The sequence below is a fragment of the Poromitra crassiceps genome, assembly GCF_964638095.1.
Source record: "Poromitra crassiceps genome assembly, contig: HAP1_SCAFFOLD_377, whole genome shotgun sequence".
NCBI lineage: Eukaryota > Metazoa > Chordata > Actinopteri > Beryciformes > Melamphaidae > Poromitra > Poromitra crassiceps.
In genome coordinates this window covers 130,032-150,376 of record NW_028152027.1, presented here as the reverse complement: position 1 = coordinate 150,376, position 20,345 = coordinate 130,032, and the positions used below count along the sequence as shown (strand labels likewise).

The 20,345-nt window shown below is 42.9% G+C and overlaps 3 protein-coding genes across 5 annotated transcripts; all 3 read right to left on the bottom strand.

Moving 5' to 3' along the window:
- Positions 1 to 275: 275 nt before the first annotated feature.
- Positions 276 to 3,541, bottom strand: LOC310771138 (actin-related protein 8-like). Of its 2 annotated transcripts, XM_083663802.1 has the most exons (4): positions 3,399 to 3,541; positions 2,419 to 2,589; positions 663 to 758; positions 276 to 518 (listed from the first exon to the last, which is right to left on the bottom strand). In XM_083663802.1, exons 1-3 carry the CDS (start codon positions 3,531 to 3,533, stop codon positions 723 to 725), a joined length of 342 nt encoding a protein of 113 aa, XP_083519928.1. In that variant the 5' UTR covers positions 3,534 to 3,541; the 3' UTR covers positions 276 to 518; positions 663 to 722. The 2 variants fall into 2 exon arrangements, with proteins under 2 accessions (XP_083519928.1, XP_083519929.1); XM_083663803.1 differs by lacking the exons at positions 276 to 518; positions 663 to 758 and having other exon boundaries at positions 2,303 to 2,589.
- Positions 3,542 to 3,841: 300 nt separating this feature from the next.
- LOC310771133 (uncharacterized protein) lies at positions 3,842 to 9,437 on the bottom strand. 2 transcript variants are annotated; one of them, XR_014552387.1, is made up of 5 exons: positions 9,334 to 9,437; positions 9,141 to 9,161; positions 7,414 to 7,575; positions 6,799 to 7,000; positions 3,842 to 5,825 (listed from the first exon to the last, which is right to left on the bottom strand). XR_014552387.1 is itself a non-coding variant. In XM_083663797.1 (4 exons), exons 1-4 carry the CDS (start codon positions 9,341 to 9,343, stop codon positions 6,906 to 6,908), a joined length of 288 nt encoding a protein of 95 aa, XP_083519923.1. In that variant the 5' UTR covers positions 9,344 to 9,437; the 3' UTR covers positions 3,842 to 6,905. The 2 variants fall into 2 exon arrangements, 1 of the variants encoding a protein (XP_083519923.1); XM_083663797.1 differs by having other exon boundaries at positions 3,842 to 7,000.
- Positions 9,438 to 10,412: 975 nt separating this feature from the next.
- Positions 10,413 to 13,809, bottom strand: LOC310771135 (interleukin-17 receptor B-like; the record flags this gene model as incomplete). Its single annotated transcript, XM_083663799.1, has 4 exons — positions 13,719 to 13,809; positions 12,056 to 12,151; positions 11,643 to 11,911; positions 10,413 to 10,802 (listed from the first exon to the last, which is right to left on the bottom strand). The coding sequence occupies exons 2-4, from the start codon at positions 12,081 to 12,083 to the stop codon at positions 10,413 to 10,415; spliced, it is 687 nt and encodes a 228-aa protein (XP_083519925.1). The 5' UTR covers positions 12,084 to 12,151; positions 13,719 to 13,809.
- Between the last annotated feature and the right edge of the window lie 6,536 nt (positions 13,810 to 20,345).

Genomic DNA, 20,345 nt, shown 5'->3' with positions numbered 1-20,345 from the left:
GTCTTCTTGTTTCATGAATCACGCCACATCAAGTTTATTTGTATGTCACCATTACTGAACTTCACATGTGCGACGCGCGCAGAGCGTGAAGCGCGCAGAGCGTGAAGCGCGCAGAGCTGCTCAACTGCCCGTGCACTTTGCGAGAAGCTAGAAGCTTAGCCCTAATTCACAAGCATGTGTCTCAGATTCTGTTTCTTATTATAATACGTACATGTAAGCCGTTGTTTTCGCCCCCCCCCCTGGCCGTACCTGTGGGCCGATGACGATCACCCGGTCCGCCTTGGCCTCTTCGGCCAGCCAGCGCATGGGCCCCAGCTTGGCTATCTTCCCCTGCTGCCACACGTCCACGGCCACGCTGCAGCCCCCGTGCCACTGCAGGAACTCAGCCAGCGCTACCACAGCCCTCTGGAAGAACGGCTCCTCAGCGGGGTACACCAGCAACACCGACACAGGCACCGCGGGAGATGTAGGCAGCCTGGTGAAACCAAGGAAGCTCAAGTTGGCTCCACAGCCTTTATCTAGGGAGGAAGAGAGCATGTTGAAAGTGAGACCGTTGCTGTGATGAAGATTCATCTTGAGGAAATAACCAAACAGAGAGACAACTGACGATTGACATTGTTTCATGAATGGACGACATCTCTTAAAAAAAGTGTTGTATTTACAGATTATGAAGCAGGAAGTCAGCAGCATCAAACCGACCAGCACTCCAAGAATGGGCACCGCTACCGTGGTGAACAGGTTCCGAGACTCTTCCGTGACTGGATAGACAGACAGACAGAGAGACAGACAGACGGACAGACACGCACGCACACACACAAAATGTGCCACATGTCTTGTTTTACTTCACAGTAATCTCATACATTACTTTTTGTTTACAAATGTGAATATAATTAAACTACATTTCTACAAAAAAAATCTAACAATTTAGGGTGACAATTGATTAATCATAATATTTTAGCATATCAACATTTCAAATTTGTCCTAGCGCCTAATATCTGCCAACTTAAAATAACTTAAGGTTATGAATATAACCCAGGTTTTATGAATAATAAGAGGGAGATGACTCACGATGGGCCCAAATCATTTCTGGGCCCCATTCAGAAGCGCTATTTCTTGTACATCAAATATTCCATATTTGTGGTCTTGAGGAATAACCTTTTGTCCGTCCGCCGCTAGGGGGCGAGCTTGTGCCATTCTTGATGAGGATTCTTCTCGCCCATCCTAGCAAGAAGGGTTGATTTCTTCAAACCGGGGTTATATTAATATATATTATATATATTTATATATACATATTAATATCCTTAAAGTTGTATTTCTAATCATTTGTGGGATGTGGGAGCTCCCTTATGCCAGACAGCTCATCGCTCCCACATGAAGGGAAGGGGGGGTTGGGGGGGTTGGGGGGGTTGGGGGGGTTGGGGGGTGGTGACTGGCTTGTTGCTGGGTGACTCGGGCTGAAGACGTGTGACGAGAAGTGGCTTCTTTCGTCGAGGGATAGTTTTCTCTAACGTTGAGAGAGGTGTAGACTCTGTCACTAACTAACCCTAACCTAACCGCTAGACCAGTTCTGAGTTCAGTTCTAACCCTAACCGCTAGACCAGTTCTGAGTTCAGTTCTAACCCTAACCTGTGAACAGTGGAGCTAGCTAGACCAGTTCTGAGTTCAGTTCTAACCCTAAGCTAGACCAGTTCTGAGTTCAGTTCTAACCCTAACCTGTGAACAGTGGAGCTAGCTAGACCAGTTCTGAGTTCAGTTCTAACCCTAAGCTAGACCAGTTCTGAGTTCAGTTCTAACCCTAACCTGTGAACAGTGGAGCTAGCTAGACCAGTTCTGAGTTCAGTTCTAACCCTAACCTATGAACAGTGGAGCTAGCTCCACTTATTTATCTCTACTATTTTCCACAGTTGTGTGAGTGCAGTAGAGACAGAGACAGAGAGACAGACAGAGACAGACTATGTGGTCTCAGTGACAGAGACAGACTATGTGGTCTCAGTGACAGAGAGACAGACTATGTGGTCTCCGTGACAGAGAGACAGACTATGTGGTCTCAGTGACAGAGACAGACTATGTGGTCTCAGAGACAGAGACAGAGAGACAGACTATGTGGTCTCAGTGACAGAGACAGAGAGACAGACTATGTGGTCTCAGTGACAGAGACAGAGAGACAGACTATGTGGTCTCAGAGACAGAGACAGAGAGACAGACTATGTGGTCTCAGAGACAGAGACAGAGAGACAGACTATGTGGTCTCAGAGACAGAGAGACAGACTATGTGGTCTCAGAGACAGAGACAGAGAGACAGACTATGTGGTCTCAGAGACAGAGAGACAGACTATGTGGTCTCAGAGACAGAGACAGAGAGACAGACTATGTGGTCTCAGTGACAGAGAGACAGACTATGTGGTCTCAGTGACGTACGTTCAGACCGTCTCTGAGCAGCCAGGGATCTTCATATCTGGGCTGGCCGCTCTGTTTGTGTCTGCGGGCGATCACGTGCGGGACGGCCACGGGGAGCGTGTCCGTCGCTCGCCCCATGCGGAGCATCCTCGAGCCGGGGTGGATGACCACAATGAAGTTGCTCTGGATTTGCTGAAAAGAAGAAAAGTTAGAAACTGAGATTAGAATCGTGATCAGAATCGCAGATAGTAGTAGTGGTGCCCTTTACATCATAGTCCTCTGCCAAGTTTTTACCACTGACTGTGTTTTTGTATTGTATCCTTGTGTGTGCATTTTTTTTTTTTTTTTTTAATTGTGTGTCTGTATTTTATCCCTCTTTTTGCATTATATATTTCAGTTTTTACCATTTTTGTGTATTTTTATCCCTGTTTCTGCATTTAATGTTTATGTTTTCATCATTGTCTTTTTGTATCGTAGATGTTCTCCTGGTAAGCACTTTGTAACAATGTGCTCTATGCCTACATCGGGTACACAAGGAGCTGGTTATACAGAAGCTATACACACAAACGGGGACACCTCGCCATTCCGAAGTGTCGGCATTCCGATCATTGACTTCTATGCTTTCGGAGAGGCGGCCCTTTTTTATCTCCAAAAAATGTTTCGCCGAGAGGTTAGGTTAGGCTTAGGCGTGGGGGGTGGGAGAGGTTAGGTTTAGGGTTAGGGTCTGGGGGAGGGTTATTTCGCAATGGCGAGGTTAGGGTTAGAATTTTGTCGGAATGCCGGTATTTCGGAGTGCCGACATTTCGGAATGCCGAGGTGTCCCCCACACAAACTATAAACTATCAGGAACAGCTTCCACCTGGTCAAAGCTATCGATTCCCCTGTACACCCTGGTCTAAAGCACGACATGAGGAAAACGGGGATAACGTTTGAACGTTACTCTGCTACATTGAGAGAAACTACGAACAGTATCGCACGGAGACACGTTATTAGTTACTGACCTCTTGAAGCGGCTCCGGGATGGCCGGGGGAGCGATGGGTCTTTTGACTCCACGCTGCTGCTCCTTGTCTTTCTCCTTCTCTCGCTCCTTTTCTCTCTCCTTCCCGTTTTCCTGCTCTTTCTCAGCTTGAGTCATCGTGTCAAACTGGGGAGTCGCTGCGTTCAAATGCTTGCGAATTGCTTCAAAAATGCCAACTACAAATGGGAAACCACTCTGTTCGAGACAGCACTTCCGTGTTTTGTCACGTGGTACATAACAGCAATTTCCATTGGTTAAAATAATTCTTCTTCTGTGGTGTTTTATGGCGGTTGGCAATTCGCCTTTACCGCCACCTACTGAATTATATCATCTGCTATTAATTTACAGTGTGATCCTAATTCATATTGTAAGCGACGTGGGAGTGTGTCAGTGAATGAAAGTCCAAGACGTTCTGGGTTTTACTCATACATTTTAATGAGAATATTATGGTACAGCAGTTCACAACCACCTCGTTCTTTTCTCTCTTCTCCTTCTCCGCCTCATAACCCCACTCTCCTGCTATCTCCGCAGCGCCGCCTAGCGGTCGCCTCAATGTCTTATCCAGATCATCTCCGGGGCCACATTACAGAAACTCCCTATCTTATCTCTTAAGTTAGGATAGGACTAGTTTAAGATAGGATTTTTTCTGATTTTGTATTACAGAAGCAAATCCTAACTAACTTTAGGAATCCTATCTTATCTTGCTAAATCCTATCTTATGTCTTGTTAGGAAATCCTAAATACTCATCCAGCATCGGTTATCAACTTTTCTGTCTGTTACCCTAGCAACCACTAGCAACAGACACCTCCTCCTTTCTCAACTTGCGGGGGGAAGTAGGAGCGCTAGTAGCCTGCTGGCTGGAAAGTTTTCAGCCACCCTCACGCGGGAGGTGAAAGAGAGGGAATGGGCTAAAATAGCGGAAACCGTCTCTGCCGTTCCTCCCCCCTTGGAAATTGTATGTACCGAGGAGCCAAATTGCTGATGGCTGTTGCTACCTCAGTTAAATTACGTGACATAGCAGGCTGAGATATTTTGGATATGTCGGCCACTTCAGTTTGAAAATCTCCCTTCGCAAAAAACCAAAGTGCATTTGTAAGTTGTACTACAACCGGCAGAGCCCCGTGTCGCCTAGTCGGTCTCTCCAACACAGGTCTCAGCTCCTCGGCTAGCTGCAGTATCATGTCCCAGGGCAGTCTGTATCGATTAACGAGCGTTCTGTCATCAAAACGTCATTCGGGTCCCGCATGAGCCTTTCGGCAAATACATTGCGCCTGTTGACATTTTGTTGGTTTTGCAAATGTAATAACAGCGCAGCCATAACGTAGGTAGGTAGGCTATAAATAGGCTATAAATTATAACCAGATGCAAGATGGCTGTTGTTCCAGTTGAAAATAGCGTAAATTAGTTAGGACAGCATAGCTGGCATCTTAAAGTTAGGACAGCTTTTTTAAGATTTTGGGGAGTTGGGACGTTTCTGTAATACGCTTTTCCCATTTTAAATTAGGATGAGAATATTGACTTAGGAACTGTTGTTCTGTAATGGGTGTTTTCCTAAATCAAGTCCTAACTCTAATTACCATGGTTACCAATCATTTAGGATAGGATTTGGAATTTAGGAAGTTTCTGTAATGTCGCCCCAGACACATCCACAACACTCTCACACCTTCTTGTCCAGCATATATTTTGAGTTGAAAGAATTGCTTCTCCGAGCTAATTTAAAGGGATAGCTCACATCTTATATTGAACTGCATTCCCACCTAAAAAACTGAACCTTGTTCAAATAAATGATGAAAAATGGCTTCCCAAAACCATAACTAATTTCAAGAGCTCATTATTTAGTCTATTTATATAGTGTACAGCACAGGTGCTATAAACCTCAGGGGTGCAATTATACAGACTTGGCATAGGGGCAAACAGATCAACAGCTATCAACTGTACTGAACTCATGTTTTGAGGTGGGAAAACAACCTCCGGAAACAATATTCTCTGTACATTTGGTGGAAATTCATCCTACATTAGAATTAACTTTTTGTAAGTCGAGCTGAAACTGAAGTGTAACATTTTGAGAAACACGAGCATTGCAGACAGTGTGACACATATATGCTATTTGATATCAAATAATCTGGGTTCTCACTGGATTTGTCTACTATGAACAAATGATGAATAATAATGTAGGCTAAGCAAGAAACAGCTTTTCAAATGCATTTCAATTAGATTTTCTTCAAATTTCACAAAATTTAAGAACTGTTCCACCTTGCAAGAAAATAACATTTATGTTTTAATTGGCCTCAGCTTTGTAACCTTTAGCTACATGGTGTCAAAACGACATAATAATGTGTCGTCAAAATGGGTTATTGAAAGCAAATTTTAGGCTGAATGTTTGGCAAAGAAATAAAAAGTAAATTCAACTCGGGTTAGGGGAGAGTGGGGTGAGTTGTGCCAGCGGGGAAGTTGTGCCACCCCTTGTATCTAGAAAACCATAGAAGAAATTGGTCATGTGACCACACATTTTTGAAGAGGCATCCATTTTACTCACTCTGCAAAGAAGGGAGGCAGATGGCACAAGAGCTAAGCACATTTAAGTTCAAAAAACTGTTTTTTGCCTCTCAAAGTAAATTTTTTATGATCAAGGTTTATCGATTGTTGTGTCTGAACAATTATAGACAAGCTTGAAAACATTTCACACATGTGTTAGTGTTTTAGTAAGCTACAATATGAGGCTATACTGTTAGCATGATGTTAGCTCCAAACCAGCTATATGATACAAGTTTGTTAAAATGGTGGGGATGGGGTGATTTGTGCCAAAAGGCCTGGGTTAAGTTGTGCCAGTGCAGTTGCAGTTGATTTAGTGAAATTTTATTTCATTTTGTTCTTAAATGTTTAAATAGACCTTGTTGAAGAATATTGCAGTATTGGCAAGTGTAGCCTGGCTCTGTGATAGTTGATTTTGTTCATTTTGAACATAATTTTTATTTCTGAAAATGTTAAATATGTAGGTCAACTGCTGCTACCGTTTAGCCTTGTTTAACCCTGTTATAGTACACTGGACTTTAGTGTTATCTTTATTTTGTCTTGCTTTGATATAGCATTACAGTATATGAGATGAAAATGTTCCGTTTACTTCAGTAATCAATGGCACAATTTACCCCAACGTATTCTCTCCAAAGGCACAACTTACCCTGCACCGGGGGCAAGTTGTGCCAAGAGACCACTTTTTTAAGAATAGCCATATTTTTTTAACAGTTTATTTAAGATCCAAAGGGAGTGTTCCCAGTGGTGCACAACATCCTGAAATATATTTACATATTGTAGTTGGAGGCATTACTGTCATGCCCTCACTTTAAAGACACCTCAAGTAAAAAGTGGCACAACTCACCCCACTCTCCCCTACTCAGATTTATTACACAAGGACACTTTTAAACGTCCTGACATGTGTTTTAGTAACTGAACGAACATCAATTGTAAATTAAATGTCATTCGTTCGTGGGTTAAACAGACGCAGCTCCAGCAGCTCCAGCAGCTCCAACAGCAGCTCCAACGGCGGCCACAGCTGCCGTGGCAGCTGTTGACAGACCCGCCGCACCTATAGAGATACCCATAACATAACAGAGATTAGGATCTTCAACAGTGCTAACATCACATCCTGATTGAGACTTCCTTCCACCAGTCACCTTGAATAAACTTGTAAATTAAAGATGCAATAAGTCAGATTTATTTAAGCCTATGACCATTATGTGCCTGGGGCTGATTGTAATGTAATACATGCCAATGTCTCTGATTGCTTCGCCAGGTGCTGAGTTTGATGGTTTTCAAAACTCATCTCTCCAGCCCGTCGTCTGTTTTGGAACAGAAACTTGAAGCCAAACCCAGTCAGATCATGGAGTAGGCTACTTATTGTCCCTTTAATTATCATTCTATTGGTTTCATCGTCTCACCACTATGATAACTGACAGAACTGGATCAAATATGTTGAACATTTTCAGCCATTGCTCTTACCTGCTGATTGCAAAACAGCCACCACACTTCCTGCTACCACTCCTCCTCCGCTGGCAGTCGCAGCAGCCGACATCATTCCGGAAGCGATGGAACCTGCTGCTATTCCGGCTGAGGTGAAACCTATGGCCCCCAGGGCAACAGGGGCCAGGATCACTGCACCTACTGGAGAGGGGGAAGAGCAACATGGCAGATGGGTGAAGTAAGGTAAATTGTCATCATGTCATCATGTAAAATTGGCCAGATAAGGTTGTAGCTTCATAGCACTTCAAGATTTAATAGTCAGTCGCTGCAAATAATTTCAAACTGTTGCCAAAACAGGAGGACTTGACACTGACTGTGATTTTTTTTTCATTCTTAAATAATAAAATTATTTTATTTTACAATTTTCAGGACAAAACAAAACAACAGGCTCAAACAAAGACAAAAACAAAAACATACATATATCAACATATCAACATACATGGTGATACCAGCCACGTGAAGTGTCAGTGTACTTGCAGGAAATGTGCGTGGGATCCCGCGCAAGGGCTCCATTAAAAGTCAACCAGGCGAGTCATCAGTCACCTCTAACCTCGTCCAAATAGGCCAGAAACGGATCCCAGACCTCAGAGAATTTCTTAAGTGATTGATTTTATTGATCTGAGGTTACTGGAGTGGGAAGACTGATGAAGAAAAATTGCATTGTGACTGACATGCTACTGTAACTTAATAGATTTTAAGAAACGAATGAACATCTAGGATTAATGTAGTGCTATAGGAATATTATAGGATTGCTATAGGAATATGGGACATTATAGGAATACTATAGGAATATTACTATAGCCTAGGAATATGATAGGTTTATTGTAGGAATATGATAGGTTTACTGTATGATAGGTTTACTGTAGGAATATGATAGGTTTACTGTAGGAATATGATAGGTTTACTGTAGGAATATGATAGGTTTACTGTAGGAATGGAGTACTATTGGAATATTATAGGAATACTATAAGAATATGATTGGATTACTATAGGAATATTATGGGTTACTAGGTGTAGGAAAAAACTCCTCTAAGTCTTAAGTATGCCCCAGAGTGCAGACTTTTTTCCTTATCAAATTACTAGGTGTAGGAGCCAAAACAGCATTTATGTTTTATTTAAACAATACTAATTATAATTTCAACACTTCCCATGTTTTTGTTCTAGTTCTAGTTCATTGATTTTGATTGGCAGCTTGGCCACAGCCATAGTAACTGGGGTGTGGTGTCAGCTAACAAAGGGAAGTTTGCTGGGGCAATGGAGTCCTGGCTTTAGATGAGCAAACACAGTTTTTTAACCATCTCATCATAGCATCATCTTATATCATCTCTATCATATATTTTCTCTCTTTTACACACATTATGCACTTGACATTATCCTGCTGGCCTACAACGTTTTGGTAGGATATTTTGAGTTTATTTCAGCATCTGCATCATGGTGCCTGGATCTACAAGCACGGTGCGTTAAAAACAACTCTTCTATTGCTGGGGCAGTGGCTATAATTAAGAACGGAATAGCCACTATAATAGGAATATTAACGGTATGTAGGCTATAATATACAACTAACACAAAACAACCTAGATGGATAATAGCACTACAGGAGGTGAGGGGGGAAATATGTATTTAGGATTTTAGGGTGAGCTGTCCCTTTAAACACTTAATATCAGTATATTATCAACTGATTCCTGGATGACTTTCCATGACTTTACCTGCACATGCGCCGGCGACGACTAAAACACAAGAGGAAAACAAAATAAGAATCAGTTTAAATTGCTACCATTAACGTTACATGTTCAGCTGGCCCATCAAACACAAGCTGTGATGACAAACATCAAGCATTATGAACATTAAGACAGCTGCTAGCTATGCCTATAGGCTACATATTAAATGTGAAATACGCACCAAAATCCATGACGACAGTTGGTTTGAAGTTTGAACTGAATGAGCCGTTTCGGAAGGCTAGGGCTTTATGGACTGTGGAGCTGAAATGAAACGAGTCAACTATTGTTTTCTCTGAAATGAAACTCAAGTCATACAGGTGGACATTAGAGGGCGCCAGAGGAGCACTTTATCCATTCCGTGCTGTGACTCCTAATTGGCTACATGCACAACTTTTTTACTTCCTGAAACTATTCCTACACTATTGGATGAACTGATTAATCAGGTGTGCCTGATCACTGTTGTGACTGCAGCACACCTGACATTAATCAGTTCATCCAATAGTGATGACAGGAAATAAAGAAGCTGTACTAATTTCAGGAAGTAGTGGAGTTGTGCATGTAGCCCATTTGGCCTCATGTAACACCCTTTTCACAGCAGCCATTTTTTTTTGTCTAAAAGGCAGAGTAAACACAGATGCAACCAAAACATGAGGGTTTGCAACTTCCAATCCATTTAGGTGTTCCTGTGCTGGGATCTTTAATGTTTTGGTTGCACCTGTGTTAACTTTACCCTGCATTTTAGACACAAAATGGCTGTTGTGAAAAAGGCCCATTGCTTTAACACGACAACCATGTGATACGACCAGCCCACATGTGTTATTTTGATAACCCAACTCACAGCACTCAAACACACTTTACAGTTTACATTTACAAACACATTTAGGAAATACAATATAAAGAATACAAATCAATACATTTGTATAAATCAAAACTGCATCAAGAGATCAGAGAAAATGATCAGTCATAACTTTTAATTTGAATTCAATTTAATTGCTGTTTACTTTTCTAATAACAATAATAACAAACTTTTTTTTGTAGGAATATCGCATGCTCATTTCTAGCGTGATATATATATATATATATATATATATATATATATATATATATATATATATATATATATATATATATAATATATATATAAAAAGAGGTTAGTCCTGGGGGAGGGACTGAGTAAGGATGTGACAGCAGGATGACTTGGAAAACATCACGGTAACATGATACGCGCCTGCGACCACTGAGTGTGTTCATGATAGTTTTTCAGACACTGTTGATGGCGGTCTTCAGCGGGTGTAGCTCCCCTACAGCGTCTCTCAACTTCACTGTATTCTTTTCACTGTATGCAATCCCCGCTCTGAACTTCAGTCCTGACTTGGTCCCAGACTCCTCCTGCCTCTGGGCGTGGAGGTCCCTGCACAGCTTATTCAAGTCCTTCATCAAACAAAACCTCCTACAGGCCCTCAGCTCCACCGGCAGGCTCCCAAGCCCCTTGTCCTGCCGCTCGCCTAGCTGCACTGCCCAGAACTTGGCCAGCTCCCCGGGGTTCCTCGCGTGGCTCCCCACCATGTTGAGGATCAGAGGGTAGAGGTCACGGGCCGCTGCTGGGACGGAGTGTCCCGACAAGCCGTGGCGGGGAGGACAGTGGCTGGGCTGCGAGAGGAGAAGAGAGGAGAGGAGAGGAGAAGAGAAGAGAAGAGAGGAGAGGAGAGGAGAGGAGAGGAGAGGAGAGGAGAGGAGAGGAGAGGAGAGGAGAGGATTTGGACTTCAAAATCATAGTCTCAACTCATGTATGTACTAATTGCTCCCATTTGTTACTTGATGGCCGCTTGTGCAGACTTTGCTTATAAGTTCAGCTTTGCAGCAAAATGCAACACAACACCATATCACCATATCAAACCATATCAAACCATATCCAAATCTGAATCAATCTGAAAAAATTGCTTTTGCTAATCAGTAAATCACAGAAGTATTTGTCTTTGTCGCAGCACAGAGCGCTGTGGGGTAAAAGGTGGTTCCTGATGCAGTGATGTAGTTTTGGACGCTCAGGTGGAGTTTAGTCAGGTGGAGTTTAGCCAGGTGGAGTTTAGTCAGGTGGAGTTTAGTCAGGTGGAGTTTAGTAACTCAATCCACTGAGTGTAAATGTGGTGCTGCTGCTTTTCAGGCTTTGGATAGAAATGATGTCATCGCCAAACTTATCCTTAAATAATAACCACTTTTTTTATACAGTATAATGTGATTACTGTCTTCTTGTTTCATGAATCACGTCACATCAAGTTTATTTGTATGTCACCATTACTGAACTTCACATCTGCGACGCGCGCAGAGCGTGAAGCGCGCAGAGCGTGAAGCGCGCAGAGCTGCTCAACTGCCCGTGCACTTTGCGAGAAGCTAGAAGCTTAGCCCTAATTCACAAGCATGTGTCTCAGATTCTGTTTCTTATTATAATACATACATGTAACCCGTTGTTTTCGCCCCCCCCCCTGGCCGTACCTGTGGGCCGATGACGATCACCCGGTCCGCCTTGGCCTCTTCGGCCAGCCAGCGCATGGGCCCCAGCTTGGCTATCTTCCCCTGCTGCCACACGTCCACGGCCACGCTGCAGCCCCCGTGCCACTGCAGGAACTCAGCCAGCGCTACCACAGCCCTCTGGAAGAACGGCTCCTCAGCGGGGTACACCAGCAACACCGACACAGGCACCGCGGGAGATGTAGGCAGCCTGGTGAAACCAAGGAAGCTCAAGTTGGCTCCACAGCCTTTATCTAGGGAGGAAGAGAGCATGTTGAAAGTGAGACCGTTGCTGTGATGAAGATTCATCCTGACGAAATAACCAAACAGAGAGACAACTGACGATTGACATTGTTTTATGAATGGACGACATCTCTTAAAAAAAGTGTTGTATTTACAGATTATGAAGCAGGAAGTCAGCAGCATCAAACCGACCAGCACTCCAAGAATGGGCACCGCTACCGTGGTGAACAGGTTCCGAGACTCTTCCGTGACTGGATAGACAGACAGACAGACAGACAGACAGACAGACAGACAGACAGACAGACAGACGGACGGACAGACAGACAGACAGACGGACAGACAGACAGACAGACAGACAGACAGACAGACAGACAGACAGACAGACAGACAGACAGACAGACAGACAGACAGACAGACGGACAGACAGACAGACAGACGGACGGACAGACACGCACACACGCACGCACACACACACACACACAAAATGTGCCACATGTCTTGTTTTACTTCACAATAATCTCATACATTACTTTTTGTTTACAAATGTGAATATAATTAAACTACATTTCTACAAAAAAAATCTAACAATTTAGGGTGACAATTGATTAATCATTATATTTTAGCATATAAACATTTCAAATTTGTCCTAGCACCTAATATCTGCCAACTTAAAATAACTTAAGGTTATGAATATAACCCCGGTTTTATGAATAATAAGAGGGAGATGACTCACGATGGGCCCAAATCATTTCTGGGCCCCATTCAGAAGCGCTATTTTTTGTACATCAAATATTCCATATTTGTGGTCTTGAGGAATAACCTTTTGTCCGTCCGCCGCTAGGGGGCGAGCTTGTGCCATTCTTGATGAGGATTCTTCTCGCCCATCCTAGCAAGAAGGGTTGATGTGTCATCTCACTATTATTCTTCAAACCGGGGTTATATTAATATATATTATATATATTTATATATACATATTAATATCCTTAAAGTTGTATTTCTAATCATTTGTGGGATGTGGGAGCTCCCTTATGCCAGACAGCTCATCCCTCCCACATGAAGGGAAGGGGGGGTTGGGGGGGTTGGGGGGTTGGGGGGTTGGGGGGTGGTGACTGGCTTGTTGCTGGGTGACTCGGGCTGAAGACGTGTGACGAGAAGTGGCTTCTTTCGTCGAGGGATAGTTTTCTCTAACGTTGAGAGAGGTGTAGACTCTGTCACTAACTAACCCTAACCTAACCGCTAGACCAGTTCTGAGTTCAGTTCTAACCCTAACCGCTAGACCAGTTCTGAGTTCAGTTCTAACCCTAACCTGTGAACAGTTGAGCTAGCTAGACCAGTTCTGAGTTCAGTTCTAACCCTAAGCTAGACCAGTTCTGAGTTCAGTTCTAACCCTAACCTGTGAACAGTTGAGCTAGCTAAACCAGTTCTGAGTTCAGTTCTAACCCTAACCTGTGAACAGTGGAGCTAGCTAGACCAGTTCTGAGTTCAGTTCCAACCCTAAGCTAGACCAGTTCTGAGTTCAGTTCTAACCCTAACCTATGAACAGTGGAGCTAGCTCCACTTATTTATCTCTACTATTTTCCACAGTTGTGTGAGTGCAGTAGAGACAGACAGAGACAGACTATGTGGTCTCACAGTGACAGAGACAGACTATGTGGTCTCAGTGACAGAGACAGAGAGACAGACTATGTGGTCTCAGAGACAGAGAGACAGACTATGTGGTCTCAGTGACAGAGAGACAGACTATGTGGTCTCAGTGACAGAGACAGACTATGTGGTCTCAGAGACAGAGAGACAGACTATGTGGTCTCAGTGACGTACGTTCAGACCGTCTCTGAGCAGCCAGGGATCTTCATATCTGGGCTGGCCGCTCTGTTTGTGTCTGCGGGCGATCACGTGCGGGACGGCCACGGGGAGCGTGTCTGTCGCTCGCCCCATGCGGAGCGTCCTCGAGCCGGGGTGGATGACCACAATGAAGTTGCTCTGTATTTGCTGAAAAGAAGAAAAGTTAGAAACTGAGATTAGAATCGTGATCAGAATCGCAGATAGTAGTAGTGGTGCCCTTTACATCATAGTCCTCTGCCAGGTTTTTACCAATGACTGTGTTTTTGTATTGTATCCTTGTGTGTGCATTTTTTTTTTTTTTTTTTTACAATTGTGTGTCTGTATTTTATCCCTATTTTTGCATTATATATTTCAGTTTTTACCATTTTTGTGTATTTTTATCCCTGTTTCTGCATTTAATGTTCATGTTTTCATCATTGTCTTTTTGTATCGTATTGTCTCCTGCAAAGCACTTTGTAACAATGTGCTCTATGCCTACATCGGGTACACAAGGAGCTGGTTATACAGAAGCTATACACACAAACTGTAAACTGTCAGGAACAGCTTCCACCTGGTCAAAGCTATCGATTCCCCTGTACACTGTGGTCTAAAGCACGACAGGAGGAAAACGGGGATAACGTTTGAACGTTACTCTGCTACATTGAGAGAAACTACGAACAGTATCGCACGGAGACACGTTATTAGTTACTGACCTCTTGAAGCGGCTCCGGGATGGCCGGGGGAGCGATGGGTCTTTTGACTCCACGCTGCTGCTCCTTGTCTTTCTCCTTCTCTCGCTCCTTTTCTCTCTCCTTCCCGTTTTCCTGCTCTTTCTCAGCTTGAGTCATCGTGTCAAACTGGGGAGTCGCTGCGTTCAGATGCTTGCGAATTGCTTCAAAAATGCCAACTACAAAGAGTAGGGTCTGGATGCAGACACAGGACAAACCTCCACCCTCCATAACTGACAGGAAGTCACGTGACCTCAGCAGCGGAAGTTTGCGATTCCTCCAATCAGAGCCTCCAGTTCTCCAATGCCAACCGCCAAAACTCCAGTAGGTGGCGGTAATGCACTTTTTTTTTTTTTTTAATTCAAACAGACAAGTGTACATTAGAACAGACATGTGCTCATGTAACCGATGTGTTAATTAGTTTATATTTCACCAATAATCCTTTTTCATTTTTGTCACTGTTTTGTTGTTTTTCATATGTACACCGTTTCTATACTATTTATTTTGGGGACTTTTAGTTTGTGAACTGTGATTTTGTTATGTGACCCTTGACACTTTGGCGATGTCACTTCCTGTTTTGTTCCGGTATGCTTTTCCTCAGACGGCTATAAGCCTGGCTGAGGACGGAGAGGTAAGGTTTTCCAAATGCTCCCGCGATTAGCATGCTAAAATGCAGTAGGAACATAAGACAGGGACACAAGCTTTCTTGTACAAGTCGTTAATGCTGTTGTTTATTATCACAGAGTTTATTTCACTGTGTGGACGTATATTTTATTGTGTACAGCTCTGAAGTAATGTGCTAGCAGCTAGTTAACGATCTTAGCTAGGTTTGACTCAAAGCATGGTTTCTCATGCGGTTCGCTGCTGTCCCCTTTCTCCTTAAAGGTGTCTGAATGAGAGCCAGGTCGAGTTGCTGTACTCATAGTAATCTGTTTGCACACAGGTATGTGAGCTCCCCATGTCATTTTGTGTTGTTCATTTCGATTTTATTTTAATTTACTTGGTGTATATTTGTTTATTTATGTTCCTGTTCACAGTTTAAGCTACTTATAAAATATAAAATATTGCCGCTGGTGGGTGGGGGGAAAACATTCTATTTGTAAATTGTAACTATACGATCATTGCCTAACCCTTGAAGACTAGCTTTAGTGATCTGCAGAGCAAAGCGATTTACCCAGTTAACCGTCTGGCCATTTGACGTTGACCATCAGTTTTTATGTTGGTCATAGGTAATTTTCTACTTAAGCTTGATGTCTTGGTCTGCAGTAGTTGTCCAGTTGCCAGAGGATAGGGTGACCAAAAATATCTTTAATTGAGACAGAGCACACAGTTATCCCTGGTCAAGAAAGGTGTCTGCAATATTTTCATTTTGTGATTTACATGTGATTTTATGAATAGGCTACTCTACAGTGTAATGTAAGTACAGTCAAACAACTGTTTCAGATCCAAAAGGAACAATGGATGGAGGAGATTTGGAAGAAACCAAAGCTCAGAAATGATGTCCAAATTGACTGAGTGACTGTAAAATCTGTATATAATCAGAATCAGAATGACTTTAATGATCCCCGAGGGGAAATTGGGACAAGTTACAGTAGCTCGCTCACAGAACACACATAGCATAAAATAAACAGTAGTAAATGCAATGCAAATGCAATATTAAGCAATAAGCAGAAAAACACAACATAGCATAGAATAACTAAATGCGCTAGAAGCAAAAAATAAGTAGAATGTCTAAGTAGCAAAATAGAAAATACGTCGAGTAAGTATACATTCCGTGTCAATTATCATTATTGCACCCTGGACTATATTAAGTCGGCTTGCCCTATACGTTACACGTGGCTCAGCCAGGCACATTTAACCTGTGTGTGTGTGTGTGTGTGTGAGAGAGAAATAGAAATGCATCGTGGATCCTCTGGCCGGGCCCACGGAGCTGATGGAGCATCAGCATCAGCGGCATCTGAACAGTCCCGTGGATCCTCTGGCTGGGCCCACGGGGCTGGTGATGCGGTTCGGGAGAGAGATGAGCCGCAGACAGCAGCGCTTGATCGTCAGCTACGGGGAGTGACCCCGATGCATCCATCCATAATAAAGGAAGGAAATGGAATCGGTTTACAGATCACCAAATACACACCTTTACAGTTTGGTTGTCCTCTGTGCCCAAAGTTCCGAACCACACGTAAACAAACAATAGCCTACAGCGTCACCTGGATAACCACACAGAAATATTTGTGTGTAGTGGTGGTGTTTCTTTTAACCCCCCCCCGGCCCCATTGACTAACTGCCATGTATTCTTTATTGATGTTCTGAAATGTGAACTTTTTTAAACACTTAACTGTCGTTTTTGTCGGTGTCATTCAACCCAAAAATTCTGACAAGAGGATGCAATAGGTGTCATTGTGTGATTGTGTGTGTGTGTGTCTATATATAGCCTAGATATAGATATATATAGATACCAGTATTTAAATTGATTAAGGTGCTATGGGTAACATGTATGTAAAGGTGTGTGAGTAAATTTTCCTATTATATAGCCTAGCGTAACCGTGTCCTGCAACGGACACCTGGACGCCTGTTTCGTCACGTCCGGGTCAGAGGTCTCTCGACGTGGTTTCCGGTACTTTAGCGGACATTTCAGATGCTGGATCGCCGCTTTGTGAAAGTGGAACTAATTTATACATCTATATGTGTCAATATGTGGAATTTCATATGAATATGTGCATGGTAACATGTCAAATTACTTTAGGAAAGTGACTTTGATGACAGAAAGCCATAAGACGTGCTTGGGCGACGAGAGTTACTGATCGTTAAAGTTGCTAGCTTGCTAGCTAGCTAACGCTAGTTTTGTCTAAAACACAACAAGGCCAGCATGTGGCAATAATGCAGCAAAATGGGACTCAGCGACCACTACAAGCCACTCTTTGTTGACTATTACTGGCTTGCTAACCACTGGCTTGCTAGTTTCGCTAGCCAGCCTCTCTTCCTTTCCGTCAGAGAGAGAGGCTGGCTAGCGAGACTACTGGCTTGCTAACCAGCAGAGCCGGAGAGTGAGCTGTCCATAACAGGACAAGAGCAGCTTTCAGTTAAGACGCCAGCGGTAGCGTCCGTTCCCCGACTGGTAAATCAAAGACACAACTAAAAGAAATTATTTCAACGGTATGTTGCTAGAAAGAAGTTCGACTTAACGTTTTCGCCGTTAAACTACACGGAAACATGACATGATCATTGTAGCAGTGTTTGAAGCACAATTTTAACAGGAGTTTTGTAAAAATATTGTCCGTTGCAGGACACGCTTCCGTTATGTGTTATTGTGATTTAGTCATTTTCATTGGATACTATAATTTTTTATTGAGTAATTTAAAAAAAATTGAAGGGTCCAATATGAATGTTCTGTTTACACGTTTTGGACAGGGCGATGTGTAGTTGTGTCTGTCTCCATGGCGACCAATCATTCTGACTGTCACTTCTAGTTATATATCTTTACTTTAGAAATGCTATCCATAGCACATTTACTTGCTAACTTCTTAGTTTTATATATGTATAAAGCCTTTTAAATCTGTGTTACTTCAAAACAAGAAGAACTGCCGATGTCATGTAGGCTACTTCATTGGCAAAGTTGCATTTATATGTTCGTTGTCTGTTTAACTTCAATATGTCAATAAACATAAAAAAAAAATATGAACTTCCCCTGCGGAGGTCACGTGACTTTAAAAAAGACGAACTTCCACTGCGGAGGTCACGTGACTTTAAAAAAGACAAACTTCTGGTGCCGAGGTGTGTCAATAAAGATAAAAAAACAACAACATGAACTTCCGCTGCTGAGGTCACGTGACTTCCTGTCAGTTACGGAGGGTGGAGGTTTCTCCTGTGTCTGCATCCAGGTACTCTTGACTACAAATGGGAAACCACTCTGTTCGAGACAGCACTTCCGTGTTTTGTCACGTGGTACATAACAGCAATTTCCATTGGTTAAAATAATTCTTCTTCTGTGGTGTTTTATGGCGGTTGGCAATTCGCCTTTACCGCCACCTACTGAATTATATCATCTGCTATTAATTTACAGTGTGATCCTAATTCATATTGTAAGCGACGTGGGAGTGTGTCAGTGAATGAAAGTCCAAGACGTTCTGGGTTTTACTCATACATTTTAATGAGAATATTATGGTAGGTACAGCAGTTCACAACCACCTCGTTCTTTTCTCTCTTCTCCTTCTTCGCCTCATAACCCCACTCTCCTGCTATCTCCGCAGCGCCGCCTAGCGGTCGCCTCAATGTCTTATCCAGATCATCTCCAGACACATCCACAACACTCTCACACCTTCTTGTCCAGCATATATTTTGAGTTGAAAGAATTGCTTCTCCGAGCTCATTTAAAGGGATAGCTCACATCTTATATTGAACTGCATTCCCACCTAAATAACTGAATCCCCCCCTGTTCAAATAAATGATGAAAAATGGCTTCCCAAAACCATAACTAATTTCAAGAGCTCATTATTTAGTCTATTTATATAGTGTACAGCACAGGTGCTATAAACCAGGGGTGCAATTATACAGACTTGGCATAGGGGCAAACAGATCAACAGCTATCAACTGTACTGAACTCATGTTTTGAGTAGGGATGGGCATTTTAAGCAATTTAAATACTCGAGTACTCTCCTTCTATTATGAACGAGCACTCGAGTACTCGCGCGGGGGGGGGGGGGGGGGGGTCTGTGTGATTACCATTGACAGATTACTATGGTAATGACGGAGCAGGGGTAATCTGCTGTGTGTGGGGCTGTTCACACATAACGTTTGCATTTTTGCATGGAGAAAGCGTTACCTGGAGCATGTGAGGAGAGGGACTGACTGACTGTGATATTAGGTGAGGTGACGCTAAGCTAACGTCTAAAGCCTACCTCAGACAGCATCTCCGATGGTTGGATGGATGGCATTAGCGCTTCGGAGCGGACAATATTGTTGTGAAACAAGCGAAGGCTCAATTCCAATACATGTCCATTGTCCAGTATCATCCATTTTACTTACACTAACGTAAATCCACGGATTACAAGGTCCGGTGTTCTGCCAAAAAGTGAAAACTGACCACTGACCAGTGTGATTAACGTTACAGCTGCAGCTAAATAGTGATCACCATGAAACGATTGTCTCCCAAAAAGCGATTCTTTCTCCACATTTCTTGTGACTAACGTTATGGGAAACGACAGTGTAGTCAGTAAACTACTGCAAAGTTTTGAATGAGTTGTATCGGGCGTGCGCTATGAAGAAGCGTGCATCTGTCTCCTTCGGGAGCATATCTTCAGCCACCATTTTCGGGATGAGCTGGAAAACTTCCGGTTAAAACTTTCAAAATAATTTTACTTGAACAAAAGTAAATAGCTTATTTATGCACGTTGGAGGAGAAAAGGGTATTTCAACGAACGAAGCAGCAAACCTTGTATCAAAATACTCGTTGTGATGTTATATGGCGTGAAACTATGGCTGTAATGCATTACTCAAAATAAATAAGGTTACAACTTGCGTTACAATAAGCCTTTTATTTTGAAATCAACAAAGCGTACTGTACTTGTACATTCTGGCTGACTTGACGCCCGTGCAGTTCATGCTGCCAGATCCACATAACGATGCATGCGTAGATTTAGACCATTTTTAAAGGGGTGGGGGGTGGGGCGAGTACCCGGACAGCGGAAACGTTACTCGAGTACTGACGTTATGAACGAGTACCCGAGTACCCGAGTACTCGCGCCCATCCCTAGTTTTGAGGTGGGAAAACAACCTCTGGAAACAATATTCTCTGTACATTTGGTGGAAATTCATCCTACATTAGAATTAACTTTTTGTAAGTCGATCTGAAACTGAAGTGTAACATTTTGAGAAACACGAGCATTGCAGACAGTGTGACACA